The 20,555-nt window shown below is 46.4% G+C and overlaps 1 protein-coding gene across 1 annotated transcript in view; it reads left to right on the top strand.

Annotated features, from left to right (window-relative positions):
• brf1a (BRF1 general transcription factor IIIB subunit a) overlaps positions 1-20,555 on the top strand; it is a 182,562-nt gene that overhangs the window by 60,022 nt on the left and 101,985 nt on the right. The window contains exon 5 of the mRNA XM_084308841.1: positions 12,171-12,202. Within this exon, the coding sequence (XP_084164967.1) occupies positions 12,171-12,202 (32 nt within the window). The remainder of the gene's footprint in view (positions 1-12,170; positions 12,203-20,555) is intronic.

Genomic DNA, 20,555 nt, shown 5'->3' on the forward strand with positions numbered 1-20,555 from the left:
CTTATCATGCCCTACCCCTATCCACCGCTTCCAAGTGGGAACATTAATTAATACTTAAATTATATAATGGAGAATATCCACATTACCAATAATTCTTCATTCTTAACACATCCTGCGCCAAAAACGTTGTACAACGTGTTTCAAGGTCATGCTAATTCTGCCATTCCACGGCGTACGACGTTATTGAGATCATATTTCATTTTTTCGCCATGGTATTCAGAATGCCCTCCCCCAGCCTCGGCTGATACAGTGGGAGCCTGCACAACTCTGCAACGCTTCAATACTGCCGCCTGGTGGTTATCGGGCGAGTTACTACCGGGGAAATGCGTCCGGCACTCGCATATTGTTGCGGGACTCTAGACACATGTCCGTACATATGGATCGCTGCCATAACTCAAGAATCGATATGATTTGGGCGTTTATTATTATTATACAAACCGGAAATGGATCTAGGCGATCCACGTCAAATAAGTGGGATCTTTTTCCTCCAGTCTCATCGGCGAACGGTAAGAGGACGCTGACGGCATTTTCAACGTGATTGTTTGTTATTATTAATGCAAACTGCTCTGATCAATATATCACCCATACTACATAAAGCATCTACTGACGATCACGGAATTATAAACTTGCAAACTTCGTGGCAGTTAATGTGTTAACATTGAAAACAAGTACAAGTACAGGCAGGGGGGGAAAAAGATAATAATATAAATAGTAATAATAAGAGTATGAATGAATAAAACATTCCAACTTACCATCTTTAGATAATAAAGTTTGAAAACTTTGTTCCCTTGGAAACGGAAAATGGGAGTTAAACCCACTGGGTCCTTCCTCTGAGGTACTTTACTGACCAAGTTCCACTAATGAGGTCTAACCGGCAACCTTTGGAAGAGCTCACGGCTGGGACCCTTTCACTTCAGACGATATTTTGTGAGTGAGTCACGGGGTTTAATTTCTCATCTTGAATTGAATGGGAATTCATCAGAAGAAAAAGACACCATAATAGCTACTGACTCGTGGACGGAACAGCCCAATAGAGCTAAAAGTAAATAAAAAGAAATATCTTAATCAAACAAACACAAAAATGTGGAATCTTTTTTTATTTTTTATCTTTTTCCCCCCTCCTTTTTCCGTTTTTCTCCCATCCCAATGTTAGTCGTTATGCCAATTCCCAATCCCCTTCCTGGTCGTTGCGCACCTACCCCCTACAGTCGGTCTGGGAGGGCGGAGATGCTTCCTCCGACACATGTGTAGCCAGCCCACCGCTTCTTTTCACCTGGCAGCGCGGACTCTCACCTGGAGAGTGTAACGTGTGGAAGGATCACACTACCTCCCCCAGATCCTTTCCTCGCTGAGCAGGCGCCCCGACCGAACTGTAGGAGTCGCTGTTTACAACGACCAGGACCCACCCTCGCCGGCTTCCCACCCACTGACACCGCCAATTGTGTCAGCACGGACGGTCGACCAAGCCGGAGGCACCGCTGGCAGTTAGATTCGATCCCACTGTCTCTGCGGTGGTAGACAAGACGCTTAGTCCGCTGCGCTACCTGGCCGCCCGCAGGAGTACATCTTAAAGTACGTGTGTACAACATACACATTAATATTCCAGATACTAGCTGTATTAGACTATGGCGATGTAATCTATATGCATGCTCCTTCCTCCCTGCTTAAAAAGCTGGATTCTGCGTACCATACTGCCATACGTTTTGTAACGGGTGCAGGCTCTCGCACCCACCACTGCACTTTGTATCAGTCATTAGGATGGTCCTCTCTGTACCAAAGAAGACAATCACACATGTTGATTTTTATCCTTAAGTAATTGCTAGGTAAGCTGCCCTTATATATCTCCAGACTTCTGTCCTTTTATACTTGCTTTTTTAATACCAGACGAGCAGCAAATGGGATGCTTTTAAAAGCTGCATTCTCCCACTATGCTCCCTTTTGATGGAATACGTTGCAAGTAAAACTTTGTCTACAGGCACTTCCTACTGTGAATGCTTTTAAAGGTATGCTACGATTAGCCCTTTATGAAACATGCAACTGTTTTACCTGATGCTATTGCTGATCTGATTATGCTCCTTGCCACTGCACAAATGACCCTCTGTATTTATATTTGAATTGTATGTTTTTTGTTTAATGCCCTGTTTTATGTTGAAACGTGTTGTGTGCCGTGTTGGTCAGGACTCCCTGGAAGAAGAGATCTTGTATCTCAATGGGACATTCCTGGATAAATAAAAGATAAATAAAAAAATAAAAATGCACAGTCCGGATAACTAACAAAGTTGAAGAGGAAAACTGATGGAACAACACTCCCTATTCCAAGAGACTGGGCTCAAACAAACCGGATGTATCTGTATGCAGAGTACATCTTAAAAGTGTGTTTACACGCACATTGATATTCCAGGTAGTAGCCCAGTCCGGATACTAAGGTTGTTGTATACGGTATACATCTCGATATCCCCGGCACGTCCCGCGCCTCTCCCTGCCTGTGCACATGATTAAACGGAGGGTCTCCAGCGCTAACGCGGAAAACACTGTTCTCTCTCCCGCCAGCCTGTAAATCCCCACAGTAAACGGAGCAGAGTGTTGACACGCTTCATTATCCAGGCTAATATGGGCATCATCCCAGCTGTCGTGTTGCGGGTGAGTCATAGCGGGAGTTCGAGTTCATCCCTCCGTACGCTCCGAGGAGGACACCGTGTTTTACATTGTGTCGCGGACAAGTCAGACGGAGTTCTAGAGTATCGCAATTAGTTATCGTCATGTCGCCGTTAGCGGCGCACACCCATACCGGTATCGGATATTGGTCCGATATCGGGCTAAAAATAAGAATATCCTTATCGGGAGAATTTTCCCAGATACTAAAATCGCCAAGAAACGCATCTTAACGTGCCAGAAATCAAAGCAAAGTGACTTGATTGACTGCATCTTTGTTTGACACGTTAACGCTCTAATGGAGAAATATTTATTATAGCTCAATAATCTTTGTTCAATGACCGCAAAATGATGGTCCAAGTCTATAATAATAATAATCTTTATTTGTATAGCACCTTTCATACAAGAATTTCAGCTCAAAGTGCTTCACAGCAGTAAAAAAGCATAAAATGACCACACAATTAGCAGATCAAGAGCAATGCATGAAGTGCAGACATAAGATTAGGCATAAAATGAGCATAAAATACTATACTGTTCATTAAAAGTACTGGATCGGATCGGTACTCCGGCCGATACCCAAAGCCCAGGTAACGGTATCGGGACCGAAGAAGTGGGACCGGTCCCTAATCACTGCTGGCGCCTAATCCGAGCCCGGCTCAGAGTAGATGAATGAATGAATGATCTTTATTGTCATTGTACAGGTACAATGAAATTTTAAATGCAAGCCCTAGGTGCCAACAGTCAACACAGTCCTAATATAATAACATGTCCTAAAATAATAAAAACAAGAGTGAGACATAAATAAACATAGGCGGATATAAAAATATTCCACTATTCCCTTGGTTGTGTGTGTGTGTGTGTTGCCCCGTAGTTTCTCGTATTGTACAGGGAGGGGGGGATGGGAGACGTAAGAGAGTGTGAGGTTCCAAATGGAGACGGATGGTGAACGCCTCCCGTGCTCACGGCGGTGAGAGTGCCCTGAAACAGAGAGAGAAACTGGGCTCACGAATCAGTGGAAGTGGGGAAACCAGGAGAGGAGGAGGGGAGATGGAAACGCTGCCTCTAGAGCCGGTGCGGGGGGGGGGGGGGGGGGGGGGGGGAGCGTTCTATACTCCTGTGAGGTAATCGGGGGTAATTTACTTCTGTGTGTGTGTGTGGCGGGGGAGGGGGGTGTGATGGTGCTACTGGTACAGGGAGCTGTCTGAAGGCCTGGTGCGTTGATGAAGGACGCTGTAAGGGTTGGTTACCGTCCTCCTCCTGAAACGCTGACCGGTATGATCAGGTTTAGGGTCTTTTGAACACAGGATACAAGTGTATGTATATATACTGTGTGTGTGTATATATATATATTATCTTAAACCGATCAAGGACGATACATTAAAGGGCAATTCCACCCACAAAGCAACATTCAACTTGTTTACCAGATTGAAGCATAACTTAATTGCTGACTAAGTCTTTCAAAACCCACCTTTTCACTCTTGCTTTCTACCATGAACTGTTTTTGTTTTGTTTTTGTTGTGTTCTGTTCTGTTCTTGTTGTTGTTTACAAAAGGCTCACCCTCCACTCCCTGTGTGCGGTTGGTTGGAGTGACGACCTTTGACCGGTGTTGTTCGTAGCTCATCCTTCATCACCTCAGTGTGGTGCTTTATGTAAAGCAGGGAGCTGGAGCAGCAGCTTAGAGCTCCATCGCTGGCCTGACGATATGTACAGAGCTGGCTGTGAGCTCATTTTACTCTGTAGGAAAGTCACTTTTTATTTATTTTTTTTACAAATACAAGAGAGACCCAGAGTGGTGTTTCCCCTTTTAACCCTTTCACTACCACACTACAGGGGCGACGGTGGCTCGGGAGGTAGAGCAGTCGTCTGGCAATCCGGAGGTTCCCGGTTCGATTCCCGCTCCTCCCGTGCAGTGTGTCGATGTGTCTTTGAGCAAGACACTTAACCCCCAATTGCTCCTGATGAGCAGGTTGGCACCTTGCATGGTTGCCTCCGCCGTCTGTGTGTGAATGTGTGAGTGAATGTGTGAGTCAATGGGTAAAATGTGAGTAACAAATTGTAAAGCGCTTTGGATAAAAGCGCTATATAAAAAAGCAGCCATTTACCATTTACAGAAGGTTAACCTTCTGTAGTGAGAGGTTAACCGTCTGTAGTGTGGTAGTGAAAGGTTAACCGTCTGTAGTGTGGTAGTGAAAGGTTAACCGTCTGTAGTGTGGTAGTGAAAGGTTAACCTTCTGTAGTGTGGTAGTGAAAGGTTAACCGTCTGTAGTGTGGTAGTGAAAGTGTTAACCTTCTGTAGTGTGGTAGTGAGAGGTTAACCTTCTGTAGTGTGGTAGTGAGAGGTTAACCGTCTGTAGTGTGGTAGTGAGAGGTTAACCTTCTGTAGTGTGGTAGTGAAAGATTAACCTTCTGTAGTGTGGTAGTGAAAGATTAACCTTCTGTAGTGTGGTAGTGAAAGATTAACCTTCTGTAGTGTGGTAGTGAAAGATTAACCTTCTGTAGTGTGGTAGTGAAAGATTAACCTTCTGTAGTGTGGTAGTGAAAGTTTAACTGTCTGGTGTGGTAGTGAAAGTTTAACCTGTAGTGTGGTAGTGAAAGGTTAACCTTCTGTAGTGTGGTAGTGAAAGGTTAATATTCTGTAGTGTGGTAGTGAAAGGTTAATATTCTGTAGTGTGGTAGTGAAAGGTTAACCTTCTGTAGTGTGGTAGTGAAAGGTTAACCTTCTTTAGTGTGGTAGTGAAAGTTTAACTGTCTGTGGTGTGGTAGTGAAAGGTTAATCTTCTGTAGTGTGGTAGTGAAAGTTTAACTGTCTGTGGTGTGGTAGTGAAAGGTTAACCGTCTATAGTCCCGCGGGCCAAACTGGCGACAAAGGGTTTCCGGGCCTTTGCAGTGATGACGCCGACACTGTGGAATAAGCTCCCTTTCAACATTAAGTCTGCCAACACCGTACAGACATTCAAGACCTTGCTTAAAACCCACCTTTTCGCTCTGGATGATCACTGAGTTACTTTGCTGTTGTGTTGTGTGTCTGAGGTGTTCTTATGTTCTCTGTCTGTCCGTCTGCCTGGTTCTGTTTTCTTTGTCCTTTCCATTTATTCGTATTCTTTTTTTCCCGGGCTGCGCCCCGGACCGATGTAAAAATTGGCTGGGGGCCGCATTATAAATGCAAATATCATATCATAGTGTGGTAGTGAAAGGTTAACCTTCTGTAGTGTGGTAGTGAAAGGTTAACCGTCTATAGTGTGGTAGTGAAATGGTTAAAGTCGTGCATGTATTTCCAATGTGGGTCAGTGAGTGACAGAAGTAGTGGAGATGAAACGTTTTCTCCAGCAGTGACTTCTAATAATACATAATCTCCAAACGGCTGCTACTGAAAGAACAATTTGTTGTTATTATTATTATTATTAAGTGCCTTTCTGGTATATGCCTATTTTTAAAAGGGAGAACGTCTCGTTGATCTTGCGTGGTGAACACGGTGTGTTCAGCAGAGCACGCTATTGTTGGTTTATTCTTGACTCAGCGCCTCAGAGGATGAGTCTGTTATGTAAGAGGTGCTGGAGTTTCACAGGATGGGCAGGATATGTTTATCTGGGGGGGCATGTGGAGACAGTTTTCCCAGTGCTTTGTGTACTGTTGGGGGGGGGGGGGGGGGGGCGGCATATAGAGACAGCGTTCCCAGTGCTTTGGGGGGCGGGTCCCTTCCTTCACCTCACCTGGGCAGGTCCCTTCCTTCACCTCACCTGGGCAGGTCTCTTCCTTCACCTCACCTGGGCAGGTCCCTTCCTTCACCTCACCTGGGCAGGTCCCTTCCTTCACCTCACCTGGGCAGGTCCCTTCCTTCACCTCACCTGGGCAGGTCCCTCCCTTCACCTCACCTGGGCAGGTCCCGTCCTTCACCTCACCTGGGCAGGTCCCTTCCTTCACCTCACCTGGGCAGGTCTCTTCCTTCACCTCACCTGGGCAGGTCCCTTCCTTCACCTCACCTGGGCAGGTCCCTTCCTTCACCTCACCTGGGCAGGTCCCTTCCTTCACCTCACCTGGGCAGGTCCCTTCCTTCACCTCACCTGGGCAGGTCCCGTCCTTCACCTCACCTGGGCAGGTCCCGTCCTTCACCTCACCTGGGCAGGTCCCGTCCTTCACCTCACCTGGGCAGGTCCCTCCCTTCACCTCACCTGGGCAGGTCCCTTCCTTCACCTCACCTGGGCACTCTGGTCCGAACCCAGCTGTCAGCGGTACCTCCGGCTTGGTCAGTCGTCCCTACTAACACAATTGGCAGTGTTAGCGGGTGGGAAGCCGGTGGGGTATGTGTGTTCTGGTCGTTGTAAACTGCGACTCCTACTGGTCGGTCGGGGCGCCTGTTCAGCAGGGAGGGGATCTGTGGGAAATAGAGTGAACCTCCGCACACGTTATGTTCTCCCAGTGAAACTCCTCGCTGTCGGGTGAAAAGAAGTGGCTGGCGACTCCACATTATTGGAGGAGGCATGTGGTGGTTCTACACCCTCCCCAGGCCGACAGTGGGGCGATGCGCGCAACGACCAGGAAGGGAATTGGCATAACGACTAAATTGGGATTGGTGAAAAATACAGAAAGCCCAAAAATAAATAGAATGGTTAGCTATGGAGTCCGTTGCAACAGCGACTCCTACTGGTTGGTCCCTGTTCAGCAGGGAGCTGATCTGGGGGAGATGGTTTGAACCTCCTGTCGCCGTCAGGTGAAAAGAATGTATCGGAGGAGGCATGTGGTAGTCTACACCCTCCCCAGACCCACAGCATGTGATAGTCTACACCAGTGGTTCCTAACCTTTTTTGAGTACTGTACCACCAAAGCATTTCAAGCCAACCAAAAGTACCACCTACTACGCAATCAATTGTGGTGATGCCCAGGATGTATAATTAATAAATTAATAGTCTATATATTGTGGCAGACCGGGTGTGTGTGTGTGTGTGTGTGTGTGTGTGTGTGTGTGTGTGTGTGTGTGTGTGTGTGTGTGTGTGTGTGTGTGTGTGTGTGTGTGTGTGTGTGTGTGTGTGTGTGTGTGTGTGTGTGTGTGTGTGTGTGTGTGTGTGTGTGTGTGTGTGTGTGAGACCTGGATAAAGTCACATGGTCACACAGGTTGGCAGTTTATTGAAGTAAAGCTTTAGTTCTGAGACACCATTCACCATGGATAGCCACCATGACAGCACAGAGCAGTGTATAGTCAAATCGGCACGTACATTAAAATTGGCACGGCGGCCGATACGTGGCACAGCGGCCCTACATTAAAATTGACATGGCGGCCCATCCTGTGTGTGTGTGTGTGTAGCTAAGGTGAAACCTGGGAGTGGAAGAAGGAGAGAAGTGATGAGGAGAGATAGAGAAGAGGAGATTTTTGTCTGTGTGACCCAATGCGACAATTAATGTGACACTTAAATCATATATTCAATCATAACTAATCATATAAATTATAATAGCCATTGTTTAAAGACTAAAAAAAAGCCTGTCATACAAGCTAAGAACAGTTGTGTCTTTACCTTGAAGAGAGAGATTCAGCTGGTTGAGTTTGCTGAAAATGTCAGAGAGGTTTCCCAGCCAAGCTACCCAGTCTGTGTCGTCGAACATCGCCACAAGGGTGTGTGTGTGCTCAGACAGAAATGCCCTCACTTCATTGCGCAGCTCGAACAGCTGCTCGCTGTAACGTCTTCCCTCGGGATAACCGTCGGTGTGAAGCAGGAGCTGTTTATGTTCTGACCCACCGTCTTCACAAAGTGACTGAAACAGTCTATGATTCAAAGGCCTGGCCTGTATGAAGTTGATCACTTTTACGGCATCATTCAAAACATCATTTAACTCTGGACTCATTCTCAGCTAGTGCTGAGATGTAACGTCAGGGGTTACCTTTTTTTACGTGTGCCATTAATCCATTTACTCTGCCGGTCATCGCCGCAGCGCCGTCTGTGCACACATGAGAGCAGTATTTCCAATCCAGCTTGTGTTGAGAGAAAAAATTGTCAATAACGTTAAAAACGTCCAGTCCAGTAGTTCTCCCCGTGAGTTTCTTGCAAAACAGAATGTGCTCGTTCATCTCCAAAGTGTCTTTGTAACGCACAAACGCAATCAGTTGTGCTTCCCCACTGACATCCGTCTATTCATCCAACTGCAAAGCGAACATAATTTATATGCTTTACATTGTTTCTGGATGAACCAGCTCGACTCAGCCATTGATCCATAATGATTTTTATCTCAATAAACACCAGCGCATTCACTTGATAGGATGTTGTTTTGCTAGCCAGCGCGCCACTACAATGATGATGATTCAGAGTTTTTTTCTTCTTCAGATGAACACTTGACAGCTGACAGACAGTCCGGCGCCGGCGGGCGGGAAGCTGAACTCAGCGCCAATAATAATATAATTATAGCCAGCAAATGATTACTTAATTTGAATGCCCCCAATTTTGGTTACATTATTACAGATTATGCATTATTCATTATGTGGGTACAGTTTTCCTGTACAATTTCTAATAATAATTTTTTATTTTTTAATTTATTTTTTAATACTTTTCAAAATCTTTTCACGTACCACCTGGGGACCACCCACGTACCACTAGTGGTACGCGTACCACCGGTTGGGAAACACTGGTCTACACCCTCCCCAGACCCACAGTAGGGCAGTATGTGGTAGTCTACACCCTCCCCAGACCCACAATAGGGCAGCATGTGGTAGTCTACACCCTCCCCAGACCCACAATAGGGCAGCATGTGGTAGTCTACACCCTCCCCAGACCCACAGTAGGGCAGTATGTGGTAGTCTACACCCTCCCCAGACCCACAATAGGGCAGCATGTGGTAGTCTACACCCTCCCCAGACCCACAGTAGGGCAGTATGTGGTAGTCTACACCCTCCCCAGACCCACAATAGGGCAGCATGTGGTAGTCTACACCCTCCCCAGACCCACAATAGGGCAGCATGTGGTAGTCTACACCCTCCCCAGACTGACAGTAGGGCAGCATGTGGTAGTCTACACCCTCCCCAGACTGACAGTAGGGCAGTATGTGGTAGTCTACACCCTCCCCAGACCCACAATAGGGCAGCATGTGGTAGTCTACACCCTCCCCAGACCCACAGTAGGGCAGTATGTGGTAGTCTACACCCTCCCCAGACCCACAGTAGGGCAGTATGTGGTAGTCTACACCCTCCCCAGACCCACAGTAGGGCAGTATGTGGTAGTCTACACCCTCCCCAGACTGACAGTAGGGCAGTATGTGGTAGTCTACACCCTCACCAGACCGACAGTAGGGCAGCATGTGAAGTCTACACCCTCCCCAGACCCACAGTAGGGCAGTATGTGGTAGTCTACACCCTCCCCAGACCCACAGTAGGGCAGCCCAACAACCAGGAGGGAATTGGCATAACGACTAAACTGGATGGGAGAAAAGGGTAGAAAATAATAATAGAATAATAATCTTCATATCTGTCTACAACTAAATAAGGAATAAGATTCTATTATTTTGATCGATTTTCTTTAGTCGACTAAACCAGATTTATTGAGAGATTTGGTTGCTGCTATTTTCCAGATTGAAGAGAATCTCTTTAATCTCCAGACAGCGTGTGTTCAGGGATTATCTTTTACATTTCATCTGCCAGTGTCGCCAATTCCATTGTGAGGCTTTTAAAAGGGGTGTCGCTAATCCACTTTGGCAGCCCAGAGACAGGTGTGCCTGTCGCCACGGAGACTGATGTGTTGGGGAGGGGGGGCGGGGGGGGGGGGTCACCAGGGAGGGTCAGTGGAGGAGATTTATTAACATGTTGTTGTTTTTTTTGCATCCTACCCTGTGAGAAATTGGGGTTTAACACAGGCCAAGTTAAAGTCTGTCCACATCTACATCCAGTTGGGTCCCCAAACGCCCCACCAGTGTGATCTGAGCAGGTCTGGGGATCAAACCCAGCAGACATGTTGACCGCATGTGTTGCACCTCCGTGTCTCACAGGATGTGACGTGAAATTGCGGACATCTTCTCCATTTACCCTCCTTGCTGCTCACCAAGCTCTCTCTCTCTCTCTCTCTCTCTCTCTCTCTCTCTCTCTCTCTCTCTCTCTCTCTCTCGCTCTCTCGCTCTCTCGCTCTCTCGCTCTCTCGCTCTCTCTCTCTCTCTCTCTCGCTCTCTCGCTCTCTCGCTCTCTCTCTCTCTCTCTCTCTCTCTCTCTCTCTCTCTCTCTCTCTCTCTCTCTCTCTCTCTCTCTCTCTCTCTCTATAATAATAAATTGTATTTGTAGTGCACTTTTCGTTCACTAGGATCCCAAAGTGCTACAGGGTTAAAACATAGTTAAAAAATTATTATTAATAAAATACAAAATAAAACATAGTATGAACAGAAAATTTAAAACCACAGCACAAGAAAAAATTAAATCACAAGAAATAGCTACCAATCAAAGGCCCTTTGAAATAAGAATGTATTCAGGCCTGCTTTAAGGCCTCTCTGTCTGTCTGTCTGTCTGTCTGTCTGTCTGTCTGTCTGTCTGTCTGTGTGTGGTTTGTTTTTGTGTGTCTCAGTGTCTGCCTGTGTGTGTGTGTGTGTGTCTCAGTGTCTGCCTGTGTGGGTGTCCGTCCGTCCAGAGGTCATGCTGGGGCAGTGGACCCGTCAAGTCAGTCTGAGTGATGTGTATCTGGATCAGACTGAATTCACTGATTTGTATCTGGATCAGACTGAATTCACTGATGTATATCTGGATCAGACTGAATTCACTGCTACAGTCAACAAAATGCCGATAGGATTTTGTTCCAATTGACCGTTTCCTTGTACTGAACCAGCATGAGGAGGGTTTTATGTGAAGTACGACCTAAACGTGCAGAGATTAACGTGTGAAAGACTCACGATGGTCTAATGTCGTAAAAACACAAATAGGATCATTTCAATTGGGACGTTTTCCGTGTGTAATAATAAAGCGGCATGCGTGAACAGGGTTTTATGTAGAACGTGACCTAAACTAGGAATGCAAGGAGATGCTTTGTGGGGCCACGGCGACGACCATATGAGAAGGAAATGACGTTGAAATGTTGTCTATTCTGCAGTAGAACGTGGAGTCGAGTATTCAGTAGGATCACGATACGAGAGACCCCACGATAAGATATTATCACCATACTAGTCACAATACTGTAATATTGCCATATATTGCGATCTATTACCTTTTTTCAACTGCATATTATGTCCCCAATGAGAGAACCCTGGTTCTAGTCAACACCCGCAAATATACTGTATATATATATACATCTGTTTTATCTAATAACATCAGTCTGTTCACTTTCATTCGCAAAATGGGATTGTCTTTTTCTTTACATCGATACTTGGCGTCGGTGTATGGATATAATATCCATATCCTCAAGGACGCTTTGACATGCTGCCGGGACACTTCTGGGAGTGGGAGGAGCGGGGAATCAAACCGGAAACCTTCCAGTTACCAGGCGACTTTGCTCTACCTCCTGAGCCACTGTAATTTTTTCCAGTGACTGTTTCCATGTGTTTGTGGCCTTGACTCTCTCCTCAGACATGCTGCTGGATCTCAGTGACCTTCTGCAGGTACGTTTCCATTGACGCACATCATCACATGCTTGAAAGGAAGTCCTCTGCGGTCGCCGTGCTCCCGTGGGGTTGTTCGTCCGTTCTTTTGCTCTTTGTCCTCTCTTCTCCCTCTCCCTCCGTCACATACCCAGTCGAGCCCCGACGTGAGAGTCATCCGCTCACTCAGCGACTTCCACGCACCTGTGAAACGCTAATGCGCGGTATGGTGCATTTATATAACGGCTTTTATCCAAAGTGCTTTACAATTTTGTTCCTCACATTCACACACCGACGGCTACCATGCAAGGTGCCAACCTGCTCATCGGGAGCAGTTAGGGGGTGTCTTGCTCAAGGACACACATCGACACGCTGCTCGCAAGGAGCGGGAATCGAACCGGGAACCTTCCGATTACCAGGCGACCACGGGCGCCTGCAGTCGTACATAATCACGTGTTTCTTAACCGCGAGCGCCGCGGAACATCTGCGCGGTGTAGTGTTTGACGGGGGCGGACTCTCCTGACCTTCTTTGGGTTTGAAGTACAAGCGTGCTGCAAGTGCAACTTAAGAAGAGACTGTTCACAATTACAGAGGGGACACGGTAAACAGGTTGTTGTTTCAAAGAGTTCACGTTCAAAACAACGAAACCCTGTTTACTGTGTTTCCTCTGTGATTGGTTTGTAGTAAAAAGGCAACTGAGGTTTTTTAGTGTTGCTTTTGGTTCCAGGGCCCTGTAACCATTTCAGACCCAGTTGTGATTCCAGTGCAGGTTACATTGCTAAAACTGATCTTATTTCAGTTCTTTGCACACTGATTTGTGCTCTTTGAGGGAAATGTTGCTAAATTATCATTTATATTAATGTCTCCTTCCACTCCTATTAATACAGCGGTGGTGGTGTTCTAATGGTGGCCTATTAATACAGCGGTGGTGGTGTTCTAATGGTGGCCTATTAATACAGCGGTGGTGGTGTTCTAATGGTGGCCTAAAACATCTGAATGAATATAGAGTGGAACACTGTTTACATCCATCAGATGCTTGTATCTGACTCAGCTAACCAGGCCTCCACAGCAGCAACATTCCAGGGTTCAGCCCCGGTCCACTGGTCCCCCGAGTTACTTGGAGCAGCGCTGTAGCAGAGTTTTGAACTATGTAATTAAAGTAGCTGAGTAGCGTGTATAAATTTAGCCCCCTCTCCTCTCCTCTCTCTCTCTCTCTCTATTTGTCCGCATTTTTAATGGCTGCCGGTGTGGAGCGGGAGGGTGTGGTCCTTGCCCCGAGGGGTGGCGCTGGGACATTTTTTAGAATCACAGCTGGTGGAGCGTTTTTTATTTTTATGCTCCCAGCTGTCCTTGGAGGAGTCGACCGCCCTCCTCGCCCCTCGCTGCCCCTCCTCCATTATCCCCCCCCCCTGTGGTATTCGGAGGATAGGAGTGGATTTGCGCGGGGGGGGGGGGGGGGGGGGGGGCGTGTGGTGCGGCTGGGCGGGTTGGTCGGGGTCAGGGGGGGGGGTGGGGAAGAGAGCGGGTGGTTGGGGTTAGGAGTGGGTTAATGTCCAGCCTGCAGACTATTGCTGCTCTGGGCCGATGATGTTCCAACCAATCCCAGTCCTGTGCGGCCCCACCCAGGCCATTTGCACTGCCATACATCTTCTGAATGACTGACTAGAGGGACGTGGGGGGGGGGGGGGTGGGGTGGGGCTGGGTTCATTTTCCATAAGAGGAATAAAAGCATCCAGGCCCAGGGCCTCTGGTTTGGTCGCAACATAAAGACTGATTTCACCGTTAACATGAGGAAACGATATCGCCCTCCTCCCTCTTTCCTCCTGTACCACTGGAGCAAACATCCTGTATCTGATCTTCCTGCATCAAGTTGCCTGGGAAGGTCATGGGGGAGACGTGTCTCTTTAAACAGGACAGGTACGAGCGAGGAGACGCGGCACGTCAACATGTGCCACTGGAGCGTCGCGCGGCGCCATGTGGGCACAGCGTCGTTAAGCTGATTGACGGCTCTTTGTTCTTTGAAGTCCTTGCCGACGCGTGCGTCACGGAGCCACCTCCTCGCATCCTTCCCAACACCTATGAAGTCCTGGTGTACTTTATTTTTATTTTTTGCACCGGTTGCCTCGGTGTGATCCTCATGGCGAACGGTACTCGCATGCCTCGTCTCCACTAGCCAGGGTTCAGCCGTGCTGTGGCCTCGTCTCCACTAGCCAGGGTTCAGCCGTGCTGTGGCCTCGTCTCCACTAGCCAGGGTTCAGCCGTGCTGTGGCCTCGTCTCCACTAGCCAGGGTTCAGCCGTGCTGTGGCCTCGTCTCCACTAGCCGGGGTTCAGCCGTGCTGTGGCCTCGTCTCCACTAGCCGGGGTTCAGCCGTGCTGTGGCCTCGTCTCCACTAGCCAGGGTTCAGCCGTGCTGTGGCCTCGTCTCCACTAGCCAGGGTTCAGCCGTGCTGTGGCCTCGTCTCCACTAGCCGGGGTTCAGCCGTGCTGTGGCCTCGTCTCCACTAGCCAGGGTTTAGCCGTGCTGTGGCCTCGTCTCCACTAGCCAGGGTCTAGCCGTGCTGTGGCCTCGTCTCCACTAGCCAGGGTTTAGCTGTGCTGTGGCCTGTCTGACACAGTGGGCGTCTCCATTGTCTTTAGAACCTGTGCTGGACAGACGCCAAATTTGAAACGGTTGCCTAGCAACCGGAGAGTTTACAAGATAGAAACACAATGGAGACGCAAAACCCAACCATACCATACCAAGGCTAGACCCAGCCAGGCTGAACATAAAATGGCAAATGGTGCATTTATATAGAAGCTTTTATCCAAAGCGCTTTACAATTTGTTCCTCACATTCACACACTGACGGCGGAGGCGACCGTGCCAAGGTGCCATCCTGCTCATCTGGAGCAGTTAGGGGTTAATACATGTCTTTGCTCGAGGACACTTCGACACGCTGCCCGGGAGGAGCGGGAATCGGACTGGGGAACCTCCAGATTACCAGACGACCGCTCTACCTCCCGAACCACTGTCGAAAATAGCGAATGGAGACGAGGCGTTAGTGAGCTGCACGGGTCTAAATGGGACACGTTCATGTATCTTTTTAATTCTTTTATACAACCTCCTTGAATCTGTGGGGGAATGTTTTTTTTTTATTTTTTTTGCAAAGAAACTAGTCTAAATCGAATGTAAATAATTTATTCCCCTGCACCTCTTGTATTGAACAGTGTTTTCTGGGTAGGTGTAGCAACACACCACAATGTGAATTAATCATTTCCTTCCCCGCCTGGCCGCCCCACTCCAGAGCGGGTGAGACCGGGCCGGGGCAGTACACGAGGCCCGCCGCCGCTCCCGGATACAAAAGCCACAGCTAATTGATTAAGCAAAGCTAATTCCTGGCGTGGGCACACGAAGGGCAGCGGTCGTAATAATCCTGAACAGCTCACTTTGGCTCGCGTTCATCTGAAGAATATGTCACCACCACGAATCATATGTCAATATTCCAAAGACGAGGCAGAGATATCCCATAATATGTCCCATTTTAATATTAGGATGGGGTATTTGCTCTATCATGCATATTTTAGAAGGGATTGTAACCCACTCAGCCTCTGGGTCTGTACCCTGCCCCCTCCCCCCTCGGAGTAGGACCACTCATCCAAATCATCCGCCAGGTGGTCCAGACGGCCTCCTTCATTACGAGGCGATGGAAAGAGACAAGGTCTCTCCTCCTTTACATAAATAATTAAACGTGTCCCCTCTCTCGCTGATGATGGATATTAGGGCCAACAATGGGTTTTCAGGCAAAGTGTAAAAGGGTTAATGAAATGGATTTCATGGCTAAATGAGGTGGTTTTGATACATTTTTATTTTAGTAGGGAAATGTGGTGCGATGACAATGGATGTTATGGATATGTGGCAGGATAACAATAGATTTTATATATATATTAGGGCTGTCAGTTTATCGCGTTAATTAGATTAATTAATTAATTAATTACACAGCAAATTATCGCGTTATGAAAATTAACTCAAAATTAATTACAATTTTTTTTTTTTTTTTTTTAAATAACGTTTTTTTTTTTATCTCATTCATTCCATAAGAACGTAGAATACACATTACAGACTTTTTTTATATGGTCCATTTGCATGTTCTTGGTATCTGATTTTCCCAGTGTCAGAAATACTGTGTCTTGAGTAAATTGTAATGAACCAAATGAGAATATCAATTTTTTTTTTATCTTTGACTGTGAATAACACTATGCTCAAATTGACCAGACCTGAAAAATCTAAGCAAATTAATAGATGGAAGATGATTAAACAGAAGGTTTTGTAGATACAGTACTGAATTCTGCCATCCGGACACATGCAATTTGAAATATGATTATAGAATATAGAATATCAGGCATAAAATGGTTATGCGATTAAAATGCGATTAATTAGATTAATTAATTACAAATCCTGTAATTAATTAGATAAAAAATTTTAATCGCCTGACAGCACTAATATATATATATTAGAAATACATATTATTCACATACGTTATTGTGGAGTTTGATTTGTAGATGGAAAATAAGGGTATAATAATATTTTCGATGTTTAAAAAAAAACGTCACCAACGTAAACAAACCCTTTCACGGTCACAAGATACAGCAGATACACTCACGGATCATATTTACACGTCTTCTTCTAGTGTTAGTGCTCGTCTCCAGAGCTTTTCAATCAACTAGTCTCCGTCTCCGTTCTGATTTCTCTTTTTTTTCTTTCAACTGTGGGACTTTTGTTTATATTTTGGATTACGGATTGGGCCTTTTTAACGGGTACATTTATGGTAAATGGTAAATCTATGGCAAAAAAACCCGACCAAACCGGTGTATGTTGGGCAAACGTAGGCGAAAGAAACGAACCCTCTCCCGTCCCTTTGTTTAACTCGACAACTGATCCCAGGTCTGCGCTCCTCGAGACGCTTGATGACCGGGGGCCCTGGCCGTGTTCTTGTAGGGCCCGACGGACACCACTGACTCACGGCGACTCAATCTGTGACTCCTTCTGCGACCGATAACAAAGACGGCGCGCAGGCCCCCCGAGTTAACCATCTGAAACTAGGGACCCGGACCCATACTGGTGTCTCGTCTCTGCCCGATACCAGGGTCAAATAATAATAATAATATGTTTGATTTGCAGAGGCGCTTTATAATTGTGGAACAAATCTCAAAGCGCTACAGTGTAAAAGAACATAAAAACTAGCAAGAGAGTAAAAAAAGAAACATAAAATGAGCAAGACTAAAACAAGTGCACACAATACACGCTTACCTACGATTTGACTTGATTCAACAACAAAGCAGTCGGGGCAATGGCGAGCCAAAGTGTGGTTACACTTTACAAAGCTAGATGCAGACAACGCTCGCTGCAATATATTATATATATATTAACAAATTGTTCTAAATAAATAATTATTATTATAAATCATTTGAAGTTTTGAATTTATTTTTTTACAACTGAGGTACGTAGATAACATTTTTAGAGACTAAAGTACCGGAATAAGGTACTGTTGGGTACCGGTATCGATTCACAGGTACCGGTTCCTGTGGATAGAATATCGGTATCAGACCATTTCCCTGAAACTATAATCTGATGCCAAGAAGCACGTCTAACCTGCCAGAAATCAAAGTCACTTGATTAGCTGCTTTCTTGACTCGTTAACGCGCTCTATTGGAGAAAAAGGTCACAATAACTTTTGTCCAATGACCCTAAAATGACGGTCAAAAGTCCACTACTCTGTATCGGCCGATACCCAAACTCCAGGTATCGGGACCGAAAAAGCCCCCGTTTGAAACACTAGAACATGTCCATGAGGGGGAAAGCTGAGGCTCTATTCATGTTATTCCCATTTTAAATCTTCCCACATGCTCAAATTCGGGCCTTTGCCATATCGAGTGAAGACCTGAGCTTTTGATCTCCTGCTATAAACAGTTGAGTCGGCCATGACCCCGCTAGCCCCCCCCCCCCCCCCCCCCCCAGGTGGTGACGCTTCCTCTGTTGTTGCTTTGAAGTCGGGGGGAACGATGCCCCTTCCATTCCATATCCACCACCACCATCTCTTTGCTTTTGTGCAGTGGTGGAAGAGGTACACAGTTAATTTACTTAAGTAAAAGTAGAAATACTCAGATAAATGAGTACTCTGGTCAAAGTAAAGGTCCTCCATTCAAATTCTACTTAAGTAAAGTATCTAAAGTAAAAGTACACATGCATTGACCTCTATAGGGAGGTGTAGTCTGACGTCACTGGTTGTTCCACCCGTATAGGGATTTATCATTGGGGGAAATGGATTATCGGCTATTGTAACAATTCTGCCGCATGGAATTTGAAAAACGTTCCACAAAATGAGTTATCTTCTATCACTAACATTATTGTTTAAGCATTTTTGGTTGAAATAAAATTGTGATTTTTTTTTAATGATTAATTGCGAATATTTTCATGTTGAGCTATAGATTGTGGATGAATAAGCACAGAAAGGTACACCATGCAAATGTTAATGCTTTATTTCTTTTAAACGAGACGATTTAGAAATGGGCAATGGGGAAATGCATTGGGTTGGACAGAGGGTGGAACACGGAAAACGGCAATGACGTAACCACTACACCTCCCTATAGGTTAAGTTAAAGTGGTGTGTGGTCCAGTCATGCTGCTCTGATTAAAGGTTATGTTAAAGTGGTATGTGGTCCAGTCATGCTGCTCTGATTAAAGGTCATGTTAAAGTGGTATGTGGTCCAGTCATGCTGCTCTGATTAAAGGTCATGTTAAAGTGGTATGTGGTCCAGTTATGCTGCTCTGATTAAAGGTTAAGTTAAAGTGGTATGTGGTCCAGTCATGCTGCTCTGACTACGTCCCCTTGAAGTTGACGGGCTTCAAATGTGAAAGTATATAATCTTCATTTAAAAAGAAAGTGTTCTGCATTATATTATGTTTCCTATGGAAAATCATTTTCTTCAAAGTAACTAGTAACTGATGGGTTCAGATAAATGTAGTGAAGTAAAAGTATAAAGTTCCCTAAAATGAAAATACTCTCATAAAGTCCCATGTAGTCCAATTGTACTTAAGTACAGTACTTGAGTAAAAATACTTAGTTTCTTTCCACCACTGCTTTTGTGTATAAATTCCTAAGTGAGATACGACTCCCGGAATAGAAGGGGGGGGGGGGGGGGGGGGGGCGGGGTGCAGGAGCGGCTGCAGGCTGCCACTGTGGCTCGAGGGGTGCAGCCGAGAGAGCGAGAGTCTGTCTGGGCGGGACCCCAGGGGGGGGGGGGGGGGGGCCTGCTGCGGGAGTCTGTCTGGAGAAACGAGAGGTCGCTGACCCGGGCGGGTGGGGGGTCCTGACCCCCATCCTAGAACTTTCACCCGACCTCGGGAGACGCGCACCACCGTGACTGGGACGATGTGATCAGGAGAGTGTTGAATTGATCTCCTGGAAACGACGGATGGGAGTTGGTTTGTTTGTGTGTCGGGGAGTGGCATCCCGACCGTTATTCACAGGTTGTTACCCCACACAGAGGTCAGGAGAATCCTATTAAGATTTAGTGTGTTTTCCATTGTAGGCTACTGGCGTTTCACATCGGTATATCGAGTGCAAAGATACCGTCTGGTTATAGCAGAGCTGCAAGGCCGTTCAGTGACTTCTGTTATTCATGTACAAAATGGGTCAGTTTGGTCTGGGACCCCATAGAGATCAGATAGAGATCCACCTCCATACAGTACTTTCAGATAATGGAGATCTCACCAAGGTAAGACTAGACGAGATCCACCTCCATACAGTACTTTCAGATATACACTAGAATGATCTCACCAAAGGTAGCAGACAAAACACGAGTTGTCCCTAAGGATTGAACAGGATTTGTGTGTTATATAAAAAAAATAAAAAAATACAAAACCTCTGTATTTGATCAGGGCACAAGAATATTCATTACGGAGAAAAAAAAGAAAAATAACTGACAAGATCCCACCCCTACAGATATGACCGCCACGGCTTGGCTATTAATCACACGTATTGAATGAGATGTCCCAGAAACCTCTTTTTATTATGTAATTGGAACATGTACTTGACTGTGATGCAACCGTTCCTGTTCCCCTATCCCAATATGCTCTCTCTCTCTCTCACGCACATATCACATGCTCTCTTGCCCACACACACACACACACACACTGATAGACACACATTAACTCCAAGCGTGCACACTCGCATAATAACTCCAAGCATACACACAAGAACACGTGCCCACGTTGCACAGTGCCAAACATACGGTGTGCCCTCGCTCTCCCACAGATGGACACACGCACGTCACCCTCACTGACTCATGCGGTCACGCACTCTCTCTCTCCTACAATCACAGTATGCATGGCCAT

This window comes from Notolepis coatsorum, assembly GCF_963971535.1.
Source record: "Notolepis coatsorum genome assembly, chromosome: 2".
Taxonomy (NCBI): domain Eukaryota; kingdom Metazoa; phylum Chordata; class Actinopteri; order Aulopiformes; family Paralepididae; genus Notolepis; species Notolepis coatsorum.